Source organism: Rhincodon typus, unplaced genomic scaffold (assembly GCF_021869965.1).
Source record: "Rhincodon typus isolate 14 unplaced genomic scaffold, sRhiTyp1.1 hic_rhity00001307, whole genome shotgun sequence".
Classification (NCBI taxonomy): Eukaryota; Metazoa; Chordata; class Chondrichthyes; order Orectolobiformes; family Rhincodontidae; genus Rhincodon; species Rhincodon typus.
Window position 1 is genome coordinate 1 of NW_025966945.1, and position 27,435 is coordinate 27,435.

Consider the following 27,435-nt stretch of genomic DNA (forward strand, 5'->3'; position numbering starts at 1 on the left):
ACAAGACCTGGTGTATGGGGGTTTACGGGAAGGAGGAGTTCAGCCCTAGAATTATTGAACTCGATATTGAGTCCTGAAGGCTGCAATGTCCTCACGCAGGAAGGTACCAACACGTTCATTCGATTCTTCCTCCTATCGACACAGTGGATCACTGTTGACCAACTCGTGTGAGAGAAATGCATGAAAGGGAAAGAAACTATGGTGTGTTCTGGACTGAAAGAAATAACCTTAGCTTGGGAGCACTGAACATAATTATGGGAAAGAGTATAATGGTGTTTTGCTTGTAGTATTGTGACAGCTTGAGCAAACTATACATTCAGTGTGGGGATTAACAGATTAGCTGATTTTTTTATGGTGAATTGGTATCTGCTGTTTTTTGTGCCCTGATTAATCCATTAGGTGGCAAAGATCAGATTCCATAGGGAAAAAAAAAAAATTAAGCTTTTGGCCACATGAAGAGACTTTAGATTTACAAGGCATTTAAAGGAAAGCTGTGGAATATTTGATTGGAACTCATACAGTAAGCAAGGTTGGTGTATTAAGATCACTAGAAATAGGAGACCATCATAAGGCCTGGCGAGCCATGGTCATGACTGTTCTTGGGCTTTAGCTCCTCCTTCTACACCATGCCCCAACCCCTTGATTCCCCCGAGAACTTAAAAACTGGCTATCCCAGACTAGAATGTACTCAATGATGGAATATCCAGAATGCTTCCAGGTTGATAATTTCATAAAAAGCTAAGAATGTGTAGAAGTTTATGCTGAAATTCGGTTTCCCAGAAGTTGGATCAACAAGAAATAACATAGCACGGAATCAGCAATTTAATCTGGCTTCAGTTGTCAAACGGTTCTTGTTTTCATCATACAAACTCATCTGCTCAATTTCACACTTGAATGCAGGAGATCGAATAATATTTTCATCACAGAACAGGATTAGGTGGAGCTCAGGAAACACTACGAATCCATTAGTCAGATTTATTCAATATTTTCCTATCAACTTACTTATCAAATTTGACGAGCCAGAGTGTAGAATTACAGGCATATGAACTGGAAACAACAAGATACTGCAGGCCCACTAGAGGGTTTTATGAAAGCCTACAAGACATTAGACTAGATGGCACAGAAATAACAATGCTTTACTCATGGGAAAGATAAAACAGTTTCTTCAATGGTTTAAAATTAGGTCCAAAAGGAAGTGCTTTAAGACTTCCTTTGTGACTGTAATTACAAAATATTTTAGTACAACTTGACAGGATGCAAAAATTCCTCACACCTCTCTGTGTTTTTAGGTCTTAAGATCTAAAGTCAGTAATTCACACATCAGGGGACTTGATGAAGGAGCTGAAAAAAGTAGCTTAAAAATAGCTCTTGCAGAAAAACATCAGCATTGAAATAATTGGAAAGGGACATAAAGGAGGATTTGCATACCATCACTGCTTACTTTTCATTTCAGTGTTAGAGGAGAATAAAAAAGGATTAAACACTGAAGACAGCTCACAATTCATTTTTGAATATTATTTCCTTTTAGTGAACTTATTTGTGGCAAGAAGTTGGGTAGGATACATGTCTTTGATATCTTAAAAAGATTGATTCTTCTCAAAATAGAAACAATTTCATGAAAATTAGCACTTTAAAAAATAACGAGAAAGCTTGTTACTATTTCAATAACAGTAAATGGGCATCCATCGGTCTTGCAAATCTATATGCACTTTGAGAGACAATATTAATACACAACAACTTAAGCACATTTTTGTTGTAAGCAGGAAAGATTTTATCTTGCACAGAATCACTAGGTCTCCATGTATAATTATTGCATGTGGATCATGCACAGAAAACCTTCAATAAATTATTTTGTTTTGACTATTACTATGTTTCTAATCAATTTTTGGTAACATTGCTTTAAGAGGTATCAGTCTGATAGGCTGATACACAGGTAGTCCCTGGTTTAGGATGCGTTCCATTCCTGAGTACATTCGTGAGTCGATTTGTATGCAAGTCGGAACACAATGCAGCACAAAATATAAGTTTGTAAGTACGATTGAGTGTTTGCATGTTGGATCCTAAAAATCAATCTTAATATGGGATCTCATTCTTAAGTACGACTATTTGTAAGTCAGACGTTTGTAAGTTGGGGACCAACTGTAAAGATATAACAGCACAGTAGAACAAAACTGAAAGAACTCAACCGTCCACAATGAGTTAGGGACCCACAGATATTTTCAATGCTGTAATTAAATCATATTTAGCATATTATAAGAAAAGAAATAAAACAATACAGATTGGCCATCAAAGCAATGCACTCATGAAAGTAGTACATAAAATTAAGACTTTACTGCACCAAAAGCATTCACATTAATTGGTACAGTGCCAAGTACCACAACTTATATCTGCAGATATCCAAACATTGTACGTCAAGATTACTGAATCAGTACGTTGATTTGGTAGACATTGTTAATGAACTAATGAGACACATTCTGTGTTACAGCACCCCTCTGAGTCAAGTCACAAGACAGTAATGCATTCAGAAATGATTTAGGGAACCATTCTGTTTCATATTTCATCTTTTATCCATTATTTTTGCTGCATCATTAGTTAGTATCCTTGTTAAACAACTATAATCAACATGTGGCACACAGAATTATGAATTTACAAAACTGGTGTCATTCTCTATAGCTGGATTTGCAAAAATAACTTCAACCCATGAAGTGAATTGTAAGACACAGCCTTCTTCAGCTGAATTCATAGAAATATTCTTACCCAACAATTTGAACTCAAGAGACTGATAAATCAAACAATGCTGAGAGTTACTCTGTATACAGAGTATACATTTCTTACTTTCCTTTGACTTCATATTTTTTACAAAATGCCAACTTTTAGAGAGGTGCTCCTGGGCGTTATGTCATGAAAGCTTAGTGTCAGACTGATACAGCAATGCAGTTGTAAAATTCTAAATTCTGAGGGTCCAGATCTGCACAGAGGAAACAAGGTTTAGTGCCAGCAACTGATCAGTAAGAGATGTTCTCAGAAATCTAATAGGAGAAAATAAATTCATGATTTAAGATGGACAGAATGCTGGTTTATAGTTTAAAAAAAAAACAGCTTTTCAAAAAAAAAAAGATTGAGCCTTGTCAATTCTTCTGAATTTAGACAGAATTTCCACATCATCTTCTTTAGAAAAGCTGCCCTCGGATACTAGTTTTTCCCTTTTATGTGACAGAAGAGGACCAGAGGGAATAATTTCAGAATAAGAGTTACACATTTAAGACAAAGATGAGGAGAAATTTCTTCTGAGCGTAGCAAATCTGTGGAGTTCTTTACCACACAGGGCTGATCGAGGCTGGCCGTCAAGTACATACACCACTGAAATGGCCAGATTTTTATTCAGTAAGGGAATTAAGGGTTCTAGGGAAAAGGCAGGAAATGGAATGCAGGATTATCAGATCAGCCATTGTCATATTGAATGGCACAGCACACTCAAATAGGCTAAATGTCTTACATCTGCTTCCATTTCGAATGCTGTAATCATTCTTAGTAATATACTACACAATAATTACCTTTCACCTATAGTGTAATGCATTGGAGATCATATGAAATGCCCATCCTGCTCTTCTGGGCTGCTTGAAAAGTTTAAAATTCATATATTCAATTTGCATCAAAAAGTCAACCTTAATTTTATGATTGTTATACAGTCAAGCAGAGGTACTCTTGCTACAATAATTCATGTGGAAAGTATAGTTATTCAAAGGAAAAGGAGTCAAAACTCCTTGCATATCCTTTTCAATTACTCATAAATGAGTATTTCTTGAATATTACACAAAGATTAATCATGTACAGGGATCACCTGTCTTAACAGGGAACATAGAACAAAGCTCTTTTGACAGCTCAGACATTTACCACAGACTTGCACACTCCATTCCTAAATTATTTCTCATTTCTTAATATGATGTGCTATCTTATTTGAAGATTGCAAATAAACAGATCAAATAACTAAATAATTCAGACAGCTGGGTTCCTCTACTCATTTTATAGTTAAATAGGAAAGAACAGCTTATGTCTATTAGTGACCCTGTACATCTTGTTTCTTACATAAGCAGGCCCAACAATCAGTCTTTTCCCCTCAATTTTCTATTCCTTCCACAATTTTCAGACTTTTAATTGCATGTTACAACTTTCTTTTCTCTGATTTTTTGCTCTTTTCTCTCTCTTCTCGACTTTGCTAATGTTCCATTCTTGCACTGCAAGTTCTTAATAAAAAGAATGACAGTCTGAGCTTTCCATTCCAATTTCAGAATTTGATAAATTCAATTAAACCTTTAAATAAAACTTTAGATATCCTGTTAATTCATCTAAATTCCTGATAAACATGCTTTACATTGAAGGTATTGATTTGTTTGAACTGGTACTTTCAGGTCACCCATGAAAGATAGAACTTGCTTGTAGTTCAAATGTGTTGTTTTTTCACAAAGTGGCAGATGTCTAAGACTAGACAGCATAAGTTTAAGGTGAGGAGTAAGTGGTTCAGAAGAGATTTGAGGAAAGGAATTTTCACCCAGAGGGTGTTAGAAATGTGGAATGCGCTGCCTGAGAAGGTTGTGGAGGAAGGTACTCTTGCAACATTTAAGCAGCATCTAGGTGTGCACTTAAAATGTCAGGGCAGAGTAGACTATCTGCGACACTTTTGTCTATTCTACAGGTTTTGATTTTATGGACTTAAAATTCTTACATTGTATTTGGCATCAAATTGCTGCTTGCAGATCCTTAATTGTTCAGGGCTGTTTTCTTATTCTTCACCTTTTTAAAACACTTAATGTGTTTTGATCAGAACAACTAAAATAATCTGATCAAATTTATGCTACTCTTCTGAAAATTCTACACCTTACGATTAGTTTTGAACTGGCTTGCAGAGACTTTGTACAGAAGATGTTGAATTACTTTCTATCAGAAGTCATTTTCATTAGTGATGCCTTACTCAGATATTGAATGCTGCATTATGGTGGCACTCATTTTTTCGAAAATGGGAAAGGTTCCAAAATGTTGTCAGATTGACATTTCATTTAAGTGATATGAGTCAGTCAGCATAGGAGTCAGCCTGCGGAACCAAGTTCAAACATCATTCATTCAATTTTCCATTCCCCCAAGAGTATACAGATATTTATTTAAATTAGATATTGCGAAGACCAAAACTGCATTGTGTCCCTGCTGTAAATCTTGCACCCTGGCCATCAACAAAATTCCTTTTCCTGGCAGCTACTGAGTTGAACCAAACTATTTTCAATGTTGGTATCATTCCTGACTTAAAACTGAGTTTACAACCACACATCCACAATTCATACTGTCTATTTCCACCTTCTTAACATCACCCAGCCTGGCCTCAGCTCATTTGTTGAAAATACTTGCCTATTCCCATGTTACTTCTGGACTTGACTCCTGCCTATCCTCCCACATTTTACCCTCTAAACCCGGGGTCATCCAGTGCTCTGGTGCCGTCTCCTAAGTTCCATCCACCCATTGCCCTTACTTGCTGACCAGCAGTGTGTCTGGTTAAGCATTTGGAAGAACTTTTCCCATCTCCTCTGTCTAGACCCCTCATGATTTTGAATACCTCTGTCAAATCTCCCTCAGACTTCTCTTCTAGGAGAGTAGTCTCAACATTTCCAATATATCTATGTAACTGAAGCTCCTCATTTTCATGTATCCTTTTTGGACTCACGCGAATGCCTCATGCCTCTAAAGTGTCATGTGCAGAACTGGATACAGAACTCTAGTTGAGGCCAAAGTCATATTTCATAGAAGTTTAACATAACTTCTCTCATGCCCATATTAGTAATGCATAGGATACCGAACACTTCATGAACCGTGCTCTCAGCCTGTCAAGCCATCTTCAAAGATTTATTCACATATACATCCAGATCATTCTACTCCAGCACCCTATTTAGAATTGAGACCTTTGTTTTATACTGTCTCTCCATGTGCTTTCCATCAAAATGTATCACTTCACAATTCCTTGCACTAGATTTAATGTTATTTGTCATTGTCATAAACCAGAGAAACAGGTCTTTTGGCTCATCAGTTTGAAAAGTAATAAACACCAAACTTATTCTAATCTAATCCCATGTACCTGCACTCTGTCCAAAGTCTACTATGCCCTGACATTTTAAGTGCGCACCCAGATGCTTCTTAAATGTTGCAAGAGTACCTGCCTCCACAACCCTCTCAGGCAGCGTATTCCACATTTCTAACATCCTCTGGGTGAAAATTCCTTTCCTCAGATCTCTTCTGAACCACTTACTCCTTACCTTAAACTTATGCTCTTTGGTCTTAGACATCTGCCATGGAGGAAAGATTCCCATGATCTATCCCATCTGTGTTGCCTGCCCATTCCACGAATTTGTTCAAGGCTTTTTGAAGGTCAACACTAACCCCCTCACAGTTTACAATACTTCCAAGAGCTCTAACTGTGCTCAGTATTAGGAACCAAATACTACTGATGGGCTTTTCAACCCAGACTCTCTGCTGCACTAATGCATTAAATGGGAATAGAGGGATACGATTCCCGGAAGGGTAGGGGGTTTTAGTTGTGACGGGCAGCATGTCAGTGTAGGCTTGGAGGGCTGAAGGGCCTGTTCCTGTGTTGTAATTTTCTTTTGTTCTTTGTTAAAAGTTTGGAGAGTTTTTCAAGTTACTCTTGGCTTCCCCTTAAGCAGAGCCAATGCGCTTCCCACTTTCACATCACCCCTGGACTTCTTTTGAATTTGCTCTAGTAGCAAACATCTAAAGAAATGGTCTTTGTTCTAAAGCAAATTGCTTTAAATTCCTCACTACAACTGTCAGGTACTTGTGTGTTTGAACATGCTTCAACTTTAGGGGCATATGGTTAGCATAGATCCATCAGAAATGCTACAAGCTCATTGTATTGAGTAAAATTACACCCAGAACCATAGAGATAAACAGAAAGACTTCTAATACTTACTTGGGGATGAGGGAAAGTTGGCCAATACTTGAATGGTGCCACACGGCATGTGCCAAGGCCAGAACATAGCTACAGTACATCTCACAATAAGACTGGTGGCAAGCTGTGAAATCAAATAGCTGAAATGGATATCCAACCCATTCCGTATCTGAGGTCAATGTTGCACTGTTGATGACATTCACAATGCGATCATTCAGCACTATCCAGTAGGGTTCCTTCAAACAAAGGACAAAAAAAACTTTGAAAATAAAACCACAATTAGAAGACATTTTCAAATTCTATATCCCAAATTTAGGAGCAAACACATTTTCAATTTACTTAAATGACAAATCAGACATAATCATTGTATCATTTGACCCAAAAATTGTTTTCTGACCATATATGTTTGCTATTGTTATGCCCACCTATTCCCACCTCCATAACATCACTTGACTCCATCCCAACTCAATCCGCCTGATCGAGATACCCTCATACGCACTTGTTATCTCTAGACTTGACTGTCTAATACTTAGTGGCCAGTCTTCCATGTCCCATCCTCTGTAAACTGGAGGTAATCTGTAACTCTGTTGCACATGTGCTTCCGAGCACTAAACCCTGTCCACAGTCACCCTCACGTCTGCTGATATAAACTAGTTGCTGGCTAAACAGTGCCTTGATTTTAAAATTTTACCTTGTTAAATCTCTGTGGCCTTGCCCCTGTCTCTCTCAATTTCCTCCAATCACAACTCAAATATCTGCACTCAACCAGTTTTAGCTTCTTCAGCAATTTTAATTGATCCAGTATTAGTTGTTGCATCGACAGACGCCTGGGATATAAGCAGAGATTTACCCTCCTTAAAGCTCACTCTTTCCTCTTTACAAAGTATCAAAGGCACTGTGCAAATACAATTTGATATTTACTGGACCTCAAGGCATTTGCCTACATGTTCACAACTAATTTAAATGTAATATTAGACAGCCAAACATTAATGATTTCTCTAAGCTGAGAGACTGCAACTGAATTTGTCCTACAAATCTTAATGTAACTCTGTAATGAGTTTTTTCAGTTCATTGGTGGAAGCAGTCAACTAATGCACTGTTACATCAACCTCATTTATTACAAATGGGCATTGCAGGCTGAAAGCCTAATCATTCTTTCACCTTGTCCTCTGATGTCAGAACTGCAGTGTGCCAATACAGCAGCCTAGCCTTTTCAGTATATTCCTGTTAATAATGGACTGTGGAAAGACAAAATAGCTGGACTTTGACTTTTCCAGATATCTTCCAACTTTCTACTCAATCATATTTTCCAGTTATAATCTGTGGTCCAGGAAGTGGAGTATTCATCCCTTTGGATGAATATTTACTAAAGTGCTGGAATACTATAACAACACAAAACCATCTTCTGACAATTCTACTTGTTCCAGTTCATTTTCTTGGCTGTGTTAATTAGGCATCAGATGTAGGATAAACATCACACCGATAAGTTCCCTTACTCAATATCACTACTTCGGCAGCAGGAATGCATTCCACTTCACCAATATGAAATATTTTTCCACTAAATTGTGGAGACTCCATTTATAGGATGTGATAAAAGCATGCACAATGCTGTTTCAATAACAATGTTTGTACTTGCAACTTCTTTCTTACATACTATCAAAGGCTGCATAACCCACCCAGTGCACTCCCCTCTAACTCATTAACTTCTCATGTTGCATGTCACCAAATTGAAGTTTATTAACGCAAGAATTATTTACAATGAAACTCCATAGCATTTTATTGTTCTATTATACTTTTGACCATAATGAAGAGTGTTAATGATACTCGAGATTGCTGATTGTATCCAATTAGTAGTTTAGCAACCATCCAGTGGTGTACAGAATTCAATTTATCCTGAAGTGATCTGGTTTCAGGCACTGAGAAGTTACTCACTAGTCTCAGTTGCCACGTTTTCTGCCAAAATTGGCTGTGTTAATGAAGCTGCATTCTTAAACTGGCAGTGTTAAACACTGGGAGATGTGTAGGCATGTAATCTGATGCTGTGCCCCCTCAGCTGATATCAACGCTGGAGTGCCTCAGTTGGCTCTCCAACATTAGCAGCTCCACACATTTCACTTCATTGTTCAGTAAGCCAGCTCCTTGCTACTGATTAGTTTGGTCATTTAAAAATCCCAGTGGGCTGTCTGGAACACCAAACGCCTAGAAGGTGCCACAAGATGGAAGTGAAGGCGCTCCACCTAGAATATAAAATCCCAATGATTTTCATAGCAAAGAAAAAAAAAAGTCCCAACGGTATTTTTACTTTTCAGATGTATTTTGCACTGAGAATGAGGAAAAGAAACAACAGAAATGCCTGAAAAGTTCCAATAATTTTGTGGTAAGCAATTCAAAGATGACCTCTGATGCAGATATTGTCAAAATATACAGGTGAGTGAGCAATCACCTAGCTTTGAAAGTGTCAGACAACAGCCTGTACTACTAGGTGAGCATATTGTTTACTTTCCAGTAGGAATAGGTCTGGACAGCTGGTCCTTCCGCAGATCTGAAAATATTTACAGTGGTTTACACCACGAGGCTTCATCTTCTACAGGGGCTGAAAAGTAAAGGCCAAATAACTCCCAGGGTTTTATGTAAACTCCATACTCCAGATTGTTAAAACAACATTCTTGCTATTACTCAACATCCAGATGAGCGTTCCTTCATCAGGCCAGGAGTGAAGATACACTTGATGTGGACTTAACTCTTTCCCAGCCAAACTTCCTTTATGCTAGAGTGCTTGCTTGGTATAAACAGAGGCTAGGTGCCAAAACAGGTATGAGAAAGTATAAATGAAAGTGAGGTTAAAGAAAATGGTAAACAGAATTTTTAAATTCAGGTTTTAAATTGTAATTTAATATTTATATCTAAATAAAGGAATCCCTGACATTGAGTGCATTAATATAAATAATGTTCAATGTAGTACAATAAACACAATGCTTTAAAAATTAACTTGAGAAGTCCTCCATTTCACTGGACTTGCTGTCAAGCAAAGCTTAATATATTTCAGATATTAAATGCAATGGAATGAAGTACAGCTTTCTCATGCTCAACTGTTCTTGACTTTCTGTGCAAACTTGTTGCCAAAACAAGAAGATCATTTTTAACCACTAAAGCAGCTGCAGTTTTGTTTTCAGTTAACATTGGAAAGTAATACAGGCTGAAATGGCTGCTTTCTGGAATTAGTACCGTAGAATGTCTTTGACTTACTATGTTGGAAAAATTTGCTCATGTGAGAAAGGAAGTCCCACAATTCTTTATTGTTAACACTTCATCTTTTTTATGTCAGCTTTTCACTACCTCTAATTTATAATGTTACTTTACACTGACCATGTTTCCATCATATTACTCGATGCTAAGGCCTGTAGCTTTTGCTATGTTGAGCAAACTCGATCATTTAATATTACATGGAGCAAACCACGCTGACTTAAAACTGATATCTGTGGTGGCAACCACAGGAGGTGACTGAGAATAATAATCTACTCAAAATTTCTAGCAATAGCCATCATCAGCACTATCACATCATTGGAAAGCTAATGGCTTCTCAGAGAATAGCTTAACCCCAGACAGACTTTGAAGACTTCATACCAAATTCTTTTTAATTAAAACATTTACTTGGGATTATAAATTAAACCTGAATTCAGGCTCCACAAAAACTCACATCAACTATTAGTATTTAATCAATTTCTTACAAAATTTAAAAACAAACTTACAGGCAATGCAGTTATTACAAGTCCAATTGCATTCATCCAGGCAGTAATGTTTTCTCTTGGTACCAAAGGCTGACTGGAAGAAAAATAGTATGGAAGCAAATGACAAAATAATAGCACAAAAGCAAAATACTGTGGATGAAAATATTTTTAGTACAAACAGAAAATGCATAAAATATTCAACAGATCTTGCAGCAAATGTAGAGACTGAACGAGAGATAATATTTCAAGCAGACGACTTGGCATCAGAACAACATTTCATGAAAAGACATCAACTTGATACATTAACAAAATTTCTCTCTTCACAGATGTTAGTAGATGTGTTGTGTTATGATTCCAGGCAATGCAACCTCTAGACATGTCAGATCCCAGGCTGAAAGCTGGTTTGATAGTTCATATTTTGCTTTGTTCTAAATTTGACAACACAAACATGTAATGTTGTGAATTAGATTTCAATAATAAGTTTATTACACAAAATAAACTAGCTTGACATATGATCAAATTAAAAATTTCAAAGCACATAATAAAAATATAATCCTACCTATGTTAACATTTTCATGTTACAGTATACAAAACACCAGACAGATTTTGCATCTCTACCATTATTAGGGTTGCTTTAACTTTTTTTCCATTTCCAAGTCTTGAGAGTTTGGTAGCTCCTTGCTTGATTAGTCACACAACTTCAAACAACCCTTCAGGATGCTAAATCAAACACTTCCAGTCTGCAACTTTCAAACTAAAACTCTTGCACTGAGGTAACTTATTTCCTAACAGTTCTAAACTCTCTCTTTTCTACACAAGAAACTGTTTCATACATCCAACTTCCACCACAATCTGAACTGAACTGAAGCAAGCTGAAACTAGAAGGCTTCTAAACTTTGGGCCCTTCCCCTTAAGTAAAAATAAACAATTTTGATCCTTTTAAACTGAAAGCAAGCTATGCCCCTTAGTACTTACTGTGTTCGCTAATAATATTCTGCTTCTTCAAAAATTCCCATCACCATCACCACCCCCAGACACTCTTTTCCATACTGACATCTCTTTTAAAAAAAAGGGCTACAGAATTACTGACCATTCTTACACAGAGACCAAAATACACATGCCACAAATACCCGAATAACCAATGGTCATTTTTATCTTCTGAAAGAAACATGCTCAACAGTATTCTTCAAAAAAGGCAAAAGCCTGAAACTCGTAATCATCATGGAATTCAAGCAAATCAGCTTCTAGCCAAGTATTTTGCTGAAACATTATGTAAATACAATTCACATTTAACAATAACCTGCTCTTTAAAATCCATTGCTACCCGAAGTGAAGAAAGATAATTTCTAAATAAAGTTACCTCTTCAGCACAACATTAAGAAGTGCATTTCCAACTTCTTTCCCTGGAACAGATAATGCCATAAGTTCCACACAGGTTACGTGAAGGGCATGTGCTGCTGGGTTGGGAAATTCATTGAATCTCCAGTCGCAGTTTGGAAATGGACCAGGTGATTTACCTGCCATAGGTGGTACACTGATTAAGGGAAATATGAATGAATGTGTAACAGCAATTAAAGATTTTCACATGTATAAGAAATACAGATCAAGCATAACCATACCTCACTTAGTATGATGCAAAAAGTTATTCTGATGAATCAATTACACAACATTTAAAAATAGTTCCGCTAATGTGGCTAATACTTACAAATTAAAACAAAAGTGTTTTCTTGGCTCAAGCTCCATTTGAATTATTGGCACCAGAATACCTAAAACTCAGCAAAATAAACTATATTTTCATTCCTATTTATGATTTCTATCTTAAAAGTGGATCAAATAGGAATTGAACAAGAGAATTGTAATTAGACCAACTTAGTAATAATAGCATAAACTATAAATAAAATACTATAGCCACTGAAACTGTCAGTGCCCATTTGCTTTTACTATACAAGATCATAAAAAATAGGAACAGGAGTATGGTATTTGGAACCTGGAGAGTACTCTGCCATTCAAAAGGACACTTCTCACATCCACTTTCCTGCCCTTTCTCTATAATGCTTTATTACCCTATCAATCAAGAATCTAGCTTAGCCTTAAATATACACAAGGACTTGGTCCCTACAGCTCTCTGTGGCAAGGAGTTCCAAAGACTCTCAATCCTCAGAGAAGAAGTTCCTCCACCTTAGTGAACCTAGAACTGCCTCCATTAAATAACATCTTTTCTTGAATAAGGGGATTAAAAACTGCTCACAGTACTCCAGATATGGTCTCACCAGCATCATGTACAGTTGCAGTAAGACTTCTCTACTCCAACTTGTACACTCCAACCCTCTTGCAATAAGGGCCAACTTTCTCTTAGCCGTCCTGATTACCAGCTGCACCTGTGTGCTAACTTTCAGTGTTTTGTGCAGAAGTAGCCCCAAATCCCTTTGTGCTACAGCTTTCTACAGTTTTTCTCCATTTAAGCAATACTCTTCTTTTGTTCTCCCTTCCAAAATGAGAAACTTTGTATTATTCTCCATTTGCTTACTCACGTACCCTATTCACTGTCTCTCTAAACTGTTTGTAACCCTGTGGCAACCTGCCTTTCCACATACACTTGGACACCGTTTCCAAAAATTCTGCACACAGCAATGAACAACTTCATATTGATAGTAATTAAAGTTTCACATGAGAATCATAAAAAGCCTTTCAAACTCTGGAAGAAAATTCAAGATTACATTAACAAACTTGCAGTCAATTTGTTTCCTTCAAAAGGCATTTTCTAGTTGTTACATGTATATCCTCTGAATAAATTACATTAAGCATGGGAGGACTTTTACAATATACACTTGCTGCACACAAACTAATTAGCACAGAGGAAGGATATTCTCCACTAATCGACCAATTAACTTGCAGTAGTACGTGTCATCAGGAACCCACGGATTGTCTTCTCGTGCATTCATGGCAGATTTCAGATAAGTTTCACTTAAACACCAGCCTTGTGGTCGGTTATCTTTTAAAGAGCCAATGACTGCATGAACAAGCTTGCGTTTGAGATTTGTGCGATCTCGCAGATGTCTCTCATAGTAATGAAGTGTATTGTATAGGTAGGTCACAGGCCGGTCTACAGTAGAAGCAAAAATGCAGTTGAATATGTTTGAGATTCTACATTTTAGTTCACTTTAAGCAAAACACATGTGAAGAAAGACTACAAACTCTCTCCAAAATCAGGAACGTAATTAAATGTGTTCAAAGACTTATTATGAAGACACACTATGGAAGCTGGCATTGTGCTCCATATAGAAAAAAAAAGTTAAGGGAAGATTTGATAGAGGTGCTCAAAATCACAAAGGGTACATAGAGAATAGATAAAAAAGACACTGCAGTGGCAGAAGGGTGAGTAACGAGGGGACACAGATTTGAGATGATCGGCAAAAAAAACGAGGGATAGCATGAAAGAAAAAAATGCTTATATAGTTGTGATTTGAATGTTCAATATAGAAATGATAAAAGCAGAATTTAACAACAACTTTCAAAGGGAAATTGGATAAATAATGGTAAAGAAAGAAAGTTACACAGCTGCAGAGAAATAATAAGGAAGAGTGATTAATCTCTTTCAAACAGGAGACACAGACATGAAGGATCAATGGGTTTCCTTCTGTAACACTTTTTTTTAAATATTCTATAAAGCCAATTTCATTCTTCAAGAGAAAATCAACTTCAGACTGCAGAACACATACACATCTGTGAAGATAGTCTTGTCTCTTTAATGAAGGCAGTTTCTCACATTATTCATTTTGCGAATTGTCCTAAATTGGGTTTTGAAAACTTCTAGATCACTGTAGAGTGTGCAAAATTACATTTTTACCTTACATTTCTCAATGATCTTTTTGCACCTTTCAAAGTTGCTGTTTGATGCAGAAATCTAAGGCCTTAGCCCTCTCTTCCATAAAGCCTCAACACATTCATAATCAGATCCTTCATGAGTTTGATGGTATTCGACTGATGCAGTATTAAGAAGCTTGTTGTTCACTAATTTTATTTGACTGCAGGTCCCAGCATGCATTCTTCACACTTCCCTTTTGAAAGTTACTGTTGGGAATCTGTTTCCACCATTCTTCCAGGTGATTCATTCTAAATCATAATCCACAGTGCAAAACATATTTCTGTACATTATCTCTGGGAGAGAAAATTTTAAACCATAAAACATGTAGGTTTTGACCGGGTGAAAAGGTAAAATTTTTAAAAGTTTCAAACTGATCCTACTTCAGGACTAAACTGTGATGGGCAAGTGACCAAACAGCCCTCAGAAGGTAACTTGACCTTCATTTCAATGGGTTTTCCATTTTTTAACCAGGAATGTCAGTTATTCCTGGCAGATAAAAGATGCAAAAGTGACTGGATTGATAAGCTTTTCTGCAGCATAGTTTGTGGCTAATGGGGAGCAGGAGCACTTGTAAGCCTAACAATCTACCCAACGAAAACCTCTTCTGGATGGTCTGATCTCCATTTTCACAATTCCTGATCTTTCCCGTACTTTGGTGTTGCATTTCATAGATTCTTTCCACCCCACACCCTATACACATTCAACCATGTAAAACACTCAACACAAAGATACTATAAAAATGTTGCTTCTGTCGTGATAGTTGATAGACCCTCTTTTCACCTCACAGGTCATGTCTCATACATATCAGTGGCTTAGCAGAACATCACAGGCGCTGTAAATACAACCTTCCATGAGATTGCCTTGCTGCTAGTATATAAGCTTAAAAATTTCATCCCACAAAGACTGAAGATAGGCTTAGCGCAGACTCAAAGTGAGGCCAGGGCTTCTGTATCAACAAGGCAGTCCTAGTGTTGACTCATGCCTGGGCCTGAAACGGATGGATGGCAGTGGCAGAGTCAAGTTTAGGGTGGTGTGGTACCTAGCAGCATCACAGGCAGCTGTATTGGCAAGGTCCAGCAAGGATGCATTGCAGCGGGGTTGTCAGTCGAGGCAAGATGGCGTTGAAGAGTGGCAAGTCTTGTTCCAGCGATGGCAGCACAGTGAAGGGGACTTGTGGCTGGCCGGCAGGCCCATGGCAGAGCACATAACAAGAATGACTGTAACGTTGAACACTATTTCTTTATTTTTCTGCTTTTCTGTTCTATGTTTTGATTTCTTTTCCTGTGTTTTAAGATGGCGCTGGAGAATGGCGACATCGTACAACACTTATCACTGTATTTTGTAATGAAATACATGCGACAATAGATAAGATGAGCAAATTTGATGTTTAGTAAAACATATCAGATCACTGGTCTTGCAAAGAAACAGGATTGAAATTTAAAACAAAAAACAATTAAACCAAAAATAGAAAACACAACCACCTGGTTAATGTACAAAGAAGAGAGACCAGAACTATTAGATATTTTGAAGGACATGAAACCTACCATGAAACTTATACAGGCCTCCTAGGTGATCAAGAAGTGTTTCCAAAGATTTTGAAACTGGGAGTAATTCTAAAAATCTGTGGATTACAATATCGAACACTGGCAAAAACCGAAGGCAGACATTTCCGAAATAAATAGGGAGATATTGAGGCTGAATCTGCACAGGGGGATTAACCTGTTCAGCCAGGCCTTCAAAATACAGCTTTTCAGGATATTTCTGAAAGAGACAGCAAATACAAGGCCTTCAGATGAGTGACATTAAAGTGAATCCCATTCCTACGTAACATTCTTTCAAAGGTTTTGCACTTTTAATCCCATCTTTTTCAATGCGAATTAACAGCAGAATTTCATTCTCAAGTGCAACAATTCATATGAAAATTTTACAGTCCTTTAACAATGGTTGTTAATATCAGGGCAAAGCTTTCAACTTAAAAATATTGGGGGTTCATTAAACAGTCACTACACAAAATATAAAATAAGTCTGAAGGCCATTATAGTTCATTCTACATGATAAAGATGCTAAAAATATTAGATTAATTAGAAAAACAACAAATAAGGCAACAAAAGTTCTGTCTGGAACAACATTATAATGACATTTCCCCTTCCTAATGGATGACTGCCATGTCAAATTTGTGTCCTAAACACATTTCTCTTGCCTTTCTACATTTGATTCTAAAGTTGTATCCTCATATGTCTAAAACTGCATCTGCTCACTGTACATACAATGGTTCCCTGGTTAGCATCAGGGCAAGAAGCTTCACGAACAGAACTAGTCTGTGAATATTGTCAACTTAGCAGTTATGTAAAAATATTTCACTTTTACAATCAACGACAACTTCATATTTTCTGCACTACTTGCTATTAACTAATTATACTTTTCTCTGTAGTGCAAATCAAAATCTGCAAAAGATCTGTAATGAATTGAAGGGTCTTAATGTTGATAAATACAAAGAGTGGAATTACCAAACTGCAGACTGCCTGAAGTGCATTAGTTCAATTCAAGATTTTATATCATGCTCCATCTTGAGCATTTTGTAAATTCTGTCCACAAAGTCCAGCTTCCTGCGGTATGATGTTTTAAATTCTAATAAGTATAGTGGATCCCTTTTACAATAGAAATAACATAATAGAAACAACATAATCCTTACCAATCTCAAAACTCTTGAGACCTTGGTCTCAGCTCTGCCTGCTGTTACTGGATCGATCCTCAGCTTCTTGACCCATGGACCGCTATCAGTGATAGCCAACTGCACCTCTGCCACGATAACACTCAACACTGAAGCCTCCCAAGGATGCGTTCTCAGTCCCTTACTGTACTCCCTGTACACCCACAACTGTGTAGCCAAATCCCAAACAAACAGCATCTGCGAGTTTACTGATGATTGATACCACCTTGGTAGGACGGATATCAAACGATGAGTCATAATACAGGAAGGAGATAAAGGGCTTGGTGTCGTGGTGCAATGATAGAAACCTCTCTCAACGTCAGCAAAACAACCAAATTGATCATTGACTTCAGGAAGTAAGGAGGACATGCACCTATCTACATCAACGGAGCTGAAGTGGACAGGGTTGACAGGGTCAAGTTCCTAGGAGTGACGATAACTGACAATCTGTCCTTGACTTCCCACGTAGATGTGATGGTCAAGAGGGCACAACAACACCTCTTCTTCTTCAGGCGGCTTAGGAATTTTGACATGTCCATAAGGGCCCCTCACAAATAAAAAGCATACTATCTGGGTGTATTCACAGCGCCAGGGATCCAGGTTCGATTCCACCCTGGGCGACTGTCTGTGTGGAGTTTGCACATTCTCCCAGTGTCTGCGTGGGTTTCCTCCGGGTGCTCCGGTTTCCTCCCACGGTCCAAAAATGTGCAGGCGAGGTGGATTGGCCATGAAAATTGCCCATAGTGTTGAGGGATGTGTAGATTAGGTGGTTATAAAGGGATGGGTCGGTGTGGACTTGTTGGGCCGGAGGGCCTGTTTCCACACTGTAGGGATTCTATGATATTCTATGATGGCAACTGCTCTGCCCAGGACCCTAAGAAACTACAGGAAGTTGTGTGCACAGCCCAGACCATCACGGAAGCCATCCATGGACTCCATTTACACTTCCCATTGCTGTGAAAAGGCTGCCAACATCAAAGACCCCTTCCAACCTGGTAATGCTCTCTTACAACCTCTTCCATCACACAGAAGAACAGAGGCTTCAAAGAACAGCTTCTTCCCTGCTGTTATTAGACTGCTGAAATCAGCTCTCTAACTTCAAATAATGTTGATCTTGCTTTGCGCACCTCCTATGCTGTTGTAACCTGTATGCCTCGTGGAAGCACCCTATGACATCTATATCCTTGTTTGCTATGATCTGCCTGTACTGCTCGCAAAACAAAGCTTTTCACTGTACCTAGGTATATGTGACTACAATAAATCAAATCAAATCAAATCAAATCAAAATGTCCTCTGATAAACTCTGAAGGCAAATAAAATTTGTTCACAACATTCAATTAAAGATGGCTTTCTTCACTTGCAAACTCTACAAACAATATACTTTTTTTAGTACTAATGGAGGCAGGACAGGAGGAGAGACAGAAAAAGTACATGATAACTCAACTAAAAAAGGTTAAACCAAGTTCAGTCATTAAACCTCTGAAGGTTACAAATGAGAAAGTGAATTAAACACCACATCAGACATCTAGAATTACTGACTGAGTGACAATGGATGATTATTGTACAACTTACAAAATCTGATTTTGGTCATGTCAAAATTACAATAAGTTTCCTCCTATTTGAAGAGGCTTGTCATAAAGAAAGTTTTAGATCAAATGACAAAGTCATGGACCATTTCTCAAAACTGGAGTCACAATTTGCTGAGCAATGCTATCTGCAATTGATATGGCGCTGATGCAAAATATTTCTTATAATTGTAAAATTATTAATATTTGCTATGAGGTTTGCTCCACAGGTTGTGTGTAGATGACTTTCAGTGAACATTAAGCTGTTTGGGATCAGCAGGAAAATGAAAATGCTGACTTCTAAAACAAATTAAATTTAAATTGATGAAAAGTGATGATGCAGGAAACCCTCATCTTATTCCGGTATCTAAATTAGAATGAAGAAAGAAAACTGCAATAATTATGCTCACCTTATACAACTGAACCAGTACACGGTTAAAACATTAGATTATGATGAGAGCTTAAACTGACAGCATAAAGTGTCATCAACAGTACTATCAAGCAACACTTAGTCACCAATAACCTGTTCATCAATTATCAATCTGTGACTACTTGGCTCAAGACCTCAGTGGGAACATGAGGGGTGGAGATGTGCCTCCATTGGCTTGAGTTGTGCCGAGTGCAAAGGAAGATGGCTACAGCTGTTGGAGGCCATTCACCTCAGGGTAAGGGAATTGTCTCAGGAGTTCCTTGGGGTAGCGTTCCAAGCTGAAACATTTTTAGTTGTTTCACTCAAGAATTAACACAACGATAGCATCCTGCTTACCGAAACAGGCTTCTTTAGGTGCGCGCTAGCAGCAGCATACTGTAGTCCATGTTGCAATGGTATATCAACTAGGTAAGAGCATTATCATGAAAAAATCATCTTTACAAGGAAAGCTGTGACTTAAGATTCATTTTGGAGGGGCAATTTAACAGTGAGTGGGTGCCAGATAGAGCGTAGGGAACAAGGTGTCATCAAACTTTTTATCCTAAGTCGAGATCCAAATCATTTAGCTGTTGGGATTGGTTAATTTTTAAACATTTATTTATGAGACGTGGGAGTCGCTGGCTAGGCCAGCATCTGCTGTCCATCCATAATTGCCCAGAAGAAAGGAAAAAGCCAGCTAAATTGAGTGTCAGATTAGTGACTGGTTCTGGCCATGCGATCATCAGAGCAATAAACTTCAGAACACTACACTTTATCCCTTTGCTTTCAAAAATAACTGATTGGCCAAAGTGTTCTGTTTGCTGAAAGCCAGTCTTTGCAGAAATAATTTACTTCTCTTTTCCTTAAGAGAGGGAGAGTCTTTCTACATTAAAGACTGGGTACGTTAACCAATTATTGACCCTTTATTGAATAGATTTTGTCTTGATAATAAACCTGTAATTGTGTTTATTAAGAAACCCGGTTGATAGACCTTTTTGTGTAAAACCAAATATAATTAAGGTGTTGAATTGGTCATCTCTATACCTGGAAAATTATTTTTTTGTTGTGACCTGTGGAGTAGATGGACTAAAGCAACAGTACACTTCTCCAGCCTGCCATAATACAAGCTTTTAGAAAGTAAAATGTTAATTTCAGACACTAACTTTAAAATTGCTGCACTGAGTACATCATGACTATGAGATTTTGTCTATACAAGTGCTCAATGAGAAACAAGATTGATTGACAAAACACAGAAAACTACGCTCAAAAAGGAAGTGAAAATGACTACAGAACCTCTGCTACTGGTATAAACGTAAACCATCAAATCCTGCATTAATACTTTGTGTTACATTTGACATGAAAGATGACGGGTGTCACCCACTCACCTTGTGATAGTTCATGTGTTTTGTATGCCAGTCGTTTTGTAGCCAATGCTCTGGGGAATTTTCCTTCACAAAATCACTCACTCGGTTCCTAAAATCATTCGGCTTTAACAGCAAGAGCTGAATAATGAAGTAACAGACTTGGGCCTCATTTCCTTCATGACTTCGCAAAGCCTATAATTAAAAATAAAATCCAAACTTCCATTACAATAGAGTTTTTGTTGAAGGTTATTGCTAACATAACAGAAATTTCTTTTCTGTATAATATACATGAGCTGGTGGTGGTGATGGAAGGTGGGCTAGATTATGTACAAGTACAGGGCCTTGCTACTTCAAATCTTCATTCTTCGTCATGCCCCAGATCACTGCAGATCGGCTTTTGCTATAATACTTGTGGTAATACTGTCAGCATTTGCTATCAACGTTCTGAATGAAACTGATACAAGTCCATACATACATGGGAAAACCCAGAAGTCTAGAAGTTGCTGTCAGGGATTCCACTTCAGAGGCACTCCAAACCAAACCTAGAGTCCAGAGTGTGATCCCTAAGCAGCAAATTGATTAAAAACCTGTACTATCATGCCAATATTGTTACTGTAAATACCTATGAAAAAGTTGCATGCTGTTAAATAAGGTACAACTAGGTTTTTTTTTTAAAATTGGAATACTAACTCCATAATTACTGCTTAATGCCCTTACCAATCCTGAAAAGTAAATTCAATGTTGTAATGAAAAGTTCCATGTTTCGACCATTTGCAATTGATGCGCATAACTATTTATGGAATTAACTGAAAATTAAAAAGTGAAGGATCCACTGGTTTGAGAGGACATTTCAATTTAATTGGCTGCATACCCTGCTTCCTGACAACATTGCTGCTATACACCTGCAGATCCTTTGGTTTGGTAGATTTAAAAAAATTAAAAAAAAAAACAGAAGTTCACACCAGCGATCTTTGTGGCAGGTTTCTTCAAACTCAACAGTAAATGTCTCTGTTTCTCTGTTGACTGCAAAGTCTGGGCCAATTATATTTTGCTTTGAAAAGGAAGGGAGAATCAAGTAAAACATAATTAAAGATACATTTAAAACTCAGTTACTGCTCTAATATTTTAAATAACCTTAAGAGAACAACTTCACTTACCAGGCATAATATCAATCTGTCCAAAGTGACTATATTATATTTCCACACCATGTCATTGAGGATCTCTATGCATTTATTCAACTGTTGTCCTCCAGCAGAAGTTGAGAACTCATAGACTAGGAAGTCAGCAAATGTTCGAACATGAGCTACCAAAGCTCTAGCTCCTATTCTCTCCAACACTCTGCAGTCAAGAGAATAATTTAAATTTCATTTAAAAAGACAATTTACAGAAAACAGTAATCTAGTTCTAAATATATAAATAAAAGAACACATGAAATACTAGCATATAGAGAGATTGACATTTCACATAATGAGCATTTACTTTGAATATTTTTCAACAAGTAAACAAACTTCTATTAGTATAATCATAATAAAGTCACATTAAAATTCAAGTTTAATTTCTTTACAACAAGTAGAAAAAAATAATTTTAATCAGTTGAAAACGATTAATTGTTAGAAACAGAATCGCATTACCTGATATACAGCAAAGTCAGGTCTACCTCCTATATTACTGAATAATGAAATTAATTGCAGTCTTCGAGTGAAGTGTGATTAGAGTCTCGAGGACAATAGGTCGTAATTCATGCTCATTTTAATGTCAGGCATTCTCTCTTTATTTACATTCTACTTTATAAATTTTTATATGATCTGCTGCTTAGATAAACTTCTTAGGCTGTAATTACAGCTTTCTCTTGGAATAGTCAGAGTCATACAGCACAGAAACAGACCCTCCGGTCCAACTAGTCCATGCCAAAAATAATCCCAAAAAAAACAACTAGTCCCATCTGCCTGCTCCTGGCCCATATCCCTCCAAACCTTTCCTTTTCATGTACGTATCAGAGTGTCTTTTAATCATCATGACTTGGAACTCTACTCAACATTCCTTCATTTCTGTTCGAGCAAAATCCTGTAAGGCTCTTCCTAACAGCACTATGGGTGTCCCTACATCCCAACGACTGCAGCAGTTCAAGATGGCAGTTCGTTATCATATTCTCCAAGGCATTTAGGGATGGAAAATAAATGGCGACTGAGCCAATATCATTCAGATCTCAAAACAAATATTAAAGAAAATGCAGTGCATCCATGACTGAAGAGAGACAAGCAATCTTATAGTTTAGATTGAGGTAGAATATGTAATGGAGAAGCATTGCCGCTCACCAGTCACTCCGTCCCTATCTGCAGCTTATCCACATGCAGCTTCTTAGACCCCAACATTCTATTCTCTCACTAGTTGCCTCAGAGTGTGACATTATAAGCATTAGAGAGAAAGAATGACAGTGGTCAGACGGAGGTAGAGATTACAGGAGGTAAACACTCATTCCCTGAATTTAATAATCATGGGCTTCCATGGCTTCACACCTGCATCTGTAACGACCTCCAGTACTAAAACCATCCCACAACTCTGTGAACCTCCAATTCTCTAATTCCTCCAATCTGATCTCCGTCTTCTAATCTGGCGTACAATGCATGAGCCTATGGGCAGAATGGGTATCAACTTCTGATTCCATATGCACATCAATGGTGTTGATGACACCAACTTCCTGGCCCAGTTTGGGAGCTGCAGCATTTTTACTTGGAGGAAAGTGCAATTGTGACTTGGCATGAGGAATATGAAGTCTGGTATTGTTACTTGTAATGTTGAATACAAAACCCCATCTAAGACAATCGTGCACCTCATAAGCAGAGATATTTTAGTAAGGTGCCTCCTTTTATTTCAGTTTACATTTTGCCCTACCCCACTTTTGATCTCCCTGATTCACAAGAGAAAGCAGGAGGACTTCTTGAAAATATTTTAAATCGACTAGCATGGAAACTACCTACGTTTAGCATCTGAATGATGCCAAAGTTGATCTCAATAATAGAGGGATTATTCACCCAATCATTTCATAATTTTGTGTTGATAGAATAGCAAGCCACTTACAGCTAAAGTCAGTGATTGTATCAAATCACTAAACACACAAAAGCACAAAACCTACAAAACCATTATTTTCTACTCTTGTTCACAAACGGAATATTTCTATTGAATTCAGTTCTCATCTTTTCATCATTTTATCCTCTTCCTTAAATCATCTTGTTTCTATCAAGAACAAATTAGAAACTTGTTGTCAATTCCCTGCCCATGCAATTCTACAATATTTAATAGCATTTTGTGATGTCTGGCTGCCAAAATCAATTCTACGCTTCTTGGCTACATAATTCAGATTAGAAAAGACACCCAGTAGAAAGCAAAAATGCGATCTTAGGTCTTCTTCCATTAGTAGCTCCAGTCCACCACAAATCTGTGGCATGATAAATGTCACAACTACATTTGTTTGCCACAGTACAGGCTTTACCTACAATTCTTTCAGATATGTTAACTATTGCTTCAAAAATGCAAATCAAGTTTTGTGCATAAAAAATTGCAAGGAACACACATAATGCATAAACACACTGGGTCAGACAACAGTGGTTGTGGGTTTGTATATGACTACTTTTCAATATGGGAGAGGCAAGACATCTTTCCTGTAGGAAGGAAATCAAAAAATAACAACCAGTTAAGATCACCATTAAAAACTTGCAACTCACATACAGGAAGTTAGCTCAAAGTGTAACACTACTGAAGTCTTAGGAATGAAGACGTTCTTTTAATTAAGAAAATGATATATAGCATGGTTTAAGGATGGGAGTGGTCAAGGGATGTCGGCAGGAAAATAATTTGCTTTATTTACTCAATTAAATGATATGGAAGCCAATCACATATATGCTGTCTAGGGATATGCAGGCTAGGTGGATTTGCTAGGGGAAATGCAGAGTTACAGGGATAGGGCAAGGGGTGGGTCTGGGTGGGATGCACTTCGGAGGGTTGGTTGGACTCGATGAGCCTAATGGCCTGCTTTTACACTGCAGGGACTGTATGGATTCTATGGCATTGTTTAAATATGCAGATAGTTCTGTTAATTTTTAATAACGTGTCTCTAAATTCACAGAAATATATTTATTTTATGATGGTCTTGACCTGTAGCCAATCTGATTAATGTGGTCAGTCTCTAATAACATTTTCCATAGCAGACAGAGGAAGAGCGGTGGAGATCCCTGCATGGAGAAGTGCGTGATAATATCATTCTCATTGGTCATTGATTTCCATTTTCTGTATTCTTCTTCCACATTCTTCTTTAAATTAAATCGACTTTCCTGAGGCACATTATTCTGTTTGAAAAAGGCCTGAAGCAGATAAAACATTTCAAGTTAATATAAGTGAACAAGGAAATGTTAATTACAGGTGTATACATTAACACAGGATAAAATATTTGTGGTTGCCCAGTTTATTTCAAAACCTGATCAAAGTGTTCAATTCAGACCAGGATATCGAATTGAATTATTTTAGATTTCAACTTGAGAATTGAAATCTATTAATATTTCTACTCCAATTAAATTAATCAACAGAATTTTCCAGTCTTGCTTTTATAGATCTATAGAGTTATAGAAATGTACAGCACTGAAACAGACCTTTCAGTCTAACTCGTCCAAGCCGACCAGATATCCTAGATAAATCAAGTCCTATTTGCCAGCATTTGGCCCATAGCCCTTTAAACCCCTCCTATTCATATACCCATCCAAGTTCCTTTTAAATATCATACTTGTACCAACCTCCACCACTTCCTCTGGCAGCTCATTCCATATATGCAGCACCCTCTGCATGAAATAATTATCCCTTTCGGTCCTTTTTAAATCTTTCCCCTCTCACCTGAAACATAAGCTTTCTAGTTTTGGACTCCCCCAACCCTGGGAAAAGACCTTGTCTATTCACCTTATCCATGCTCCTCATGATTTTATAAACTTCCATAAGGTCACTCCTCAGCCTCTGATACTCCAAGGAAAATAGCCCCAGCTCATTCAGCCTCTCTCTATACCTCAAATCCTCCAATGCTGGCAACATCTTTTTTGAGCCCTTTCAAGTTTCACAACATCGTTCCTACAGCAGGGAGACCAGAATTGCACACAGTATTCCAAAAGTGGCTTAATCAACGATCTGTAAAGCCGCAGCATGACCCCCCAAATCTTATGCTCAATGGACTGACCAAAAAAGGCAAGTGTACCAAATAACCGAGACACTACTCCCAGGCTATTATCTTACAGGTGTGGAAATAATACTCAAACTTATTTTTTCTGTGGTTGTCCTCTTCTCTTCTGACACTGATAATCCATAAAATGCCTGAGCATTTTATTTGTGCAATTTTTTGAAGAAATTTAAATTCTATTCTGCAACAGGACATGAATGAGCAGGGGGCAGAGGGATACAGATCCTTGGAAAATAGGTGACAGGTTTAGATAGAGGATCTGGATCGGCGCAGGCTTGGAGGGCCGAAGGGCCTGTTCCTGTGCTGTAATTTTCTTTGTTCTTTGAAATTGATGCCTTGTGGCAACGTTATTGAACTAGAACCCCAAGTTATTATTCTGAGGACATGGATTTGAATGTCAGAGTGGCAGCCGGTGAAATCAGAGATCAACAAAAATCTTTAATATCAACCTGCTTTTACCTTCTCCCCAAAACAAGACTAGTCTGGCAGACCCATTGTTTCAGTCTGTTCCAAACACAACTGAACTTATTTCTTCCCATCATTGCTATTTTATCTCCCCTTGTTCGGTCTCTTCCCATTCACAATTGAGATTCTTCAGGTGCGTTATGTTGGCTCTACATTTCAGATTCTTGCCTCCAGCCAGCTCTTCATCATCAGGAATGTACAATCCCTCTACATACTCACCCCACATCAGTATGGTCTGATGTTTCTCCACTTCTCCCTTAATAGGAGATCTGAATAGTCCCCACCCACCAACAATCTCCTTGGCCTGGCTGATCTCATTCTCACTCTGCAAAACTTTTCCTTTAACCTGTCTCAGTTTCCCCAAGTCAAACGTGTGGCTATTGGTACCCAAATGGATTTGTGGAACATGTCTTGGTTGAGTCGGACTTGGGTTCCCCTCTCACAACTCATTCTTCATTACATCAATAACATCCTTGACAAACCTTTCTCCTCCCTTGCAAAATTAGAAAAATTAATCAGCTTTGCTCCAATTTCCATCCTTTACTCACCTTCATGTGGTCCACCTCTAACTCCCCAATTCTCTTCCTGGACTTCACTGCTTTCATTTCTGGTAACAGGCTCTCCGCCAATACCCACTACAAACCCACTGCCTTCCAGTTACCTTGACAACAGTTCCTCGTACCCAGCTTCCTACAAGGGCTTCATTCCACTCTCCCAATTCCTCAGTCTGTCAGATGAGTTCCACTGTGCCACCTTCCACAGGGATACCTCCAACATGTTTTCCTGCTTCCTCAACCAAAGAATCTCCATACTGTGGTTGATAGGGTTGATAGAGTTGAAGTATTATTTCCACTGCAGCCCTGCTCAAAACAATGCAGATTCATCTAGATATTCTAGCAAATTCTAGATAGTACTCTGATTACTCCTGTCTAGTTCTTTTTCCAGTATTTTCTGCTACCAATTCAGATTTTCACCAGTTTGTCCTTTTGTTCACCCATAACAAACTGAAATGATTTAAAGGAATCCTGGCAGTTCGATTGACAGTCAAATGGTCAACAGTCTTGGTAAATCGAGGTACGTTAGGAGACCAAGCCTTTGGATTCCTATCTAGCTACAGAAAAACAACTTCAGAACTTGGAATGGAAATCAGAATTAGAACTTCCTT

The 27,435-nt window shown here is 37.9% G+C and overlaps 1 protein-coding gene across 1 annotated transcript; it reads right to left on the reverse strand.

Annotated features, from left to right (window-relative positions):
• Positions 1-22: 22 nt before the first annotated feature.
• Positions 23-26,875, reverse strand: LOC125481215 (mediator of RNA polymerase II transcription subunit 23-like). Its single transcript, XM_048592478.1, has 10 exons — positions 26,819-26,875; positions 24,743-24,948; positions 21,748-21,928; positions 20,612-20,782; positions 16,087-16,303; positions 13,544-13,780; positions 12,038-12,203; positions 10,699-10,771; positions 6,971-7,185; positions 23-2,968 (listed from the first exon to the last, which is right to left on the reverse strand). The coding sequence occupies exons 1-10, from the start codon at positions 26,873-26,875 to the stop codon at positions 2,857-2,859; spliced, it is 1,635 nt and encodes a 544-aa protein (XP_048448435.1). The 3' UTR covers positions 23-2,856.
• Between the last annotated feature and the right edge of the window lie 560 nt (positions 26,876-27,435).

Bases quoted from the DNA above. Each gene is read 5' to 3' on its own strand.
- LOC125481215 (XM_048592478.1), bottom strand. From the start codon at position 26,875: ATGAAAGCAGTGAAGTCCAGGAAGAGAATTGGGGAGTTAGAGGTGGAC. The intron at 10,772-12,037 runs GTAACTTTATTT...TTTTTCTTCCAG, and splicing joins CTTAATGTTGTGCTGAAGAG to TCAGCCTTTGGTACCAAGAG. The intron at 7,186-10,698 runs GTAAGTTTGTTT...CTTTGTTTGAAG, and splicing joins TTGTAATAACTGCATTGCCT to GAACCCTACTGGATAGTGCT.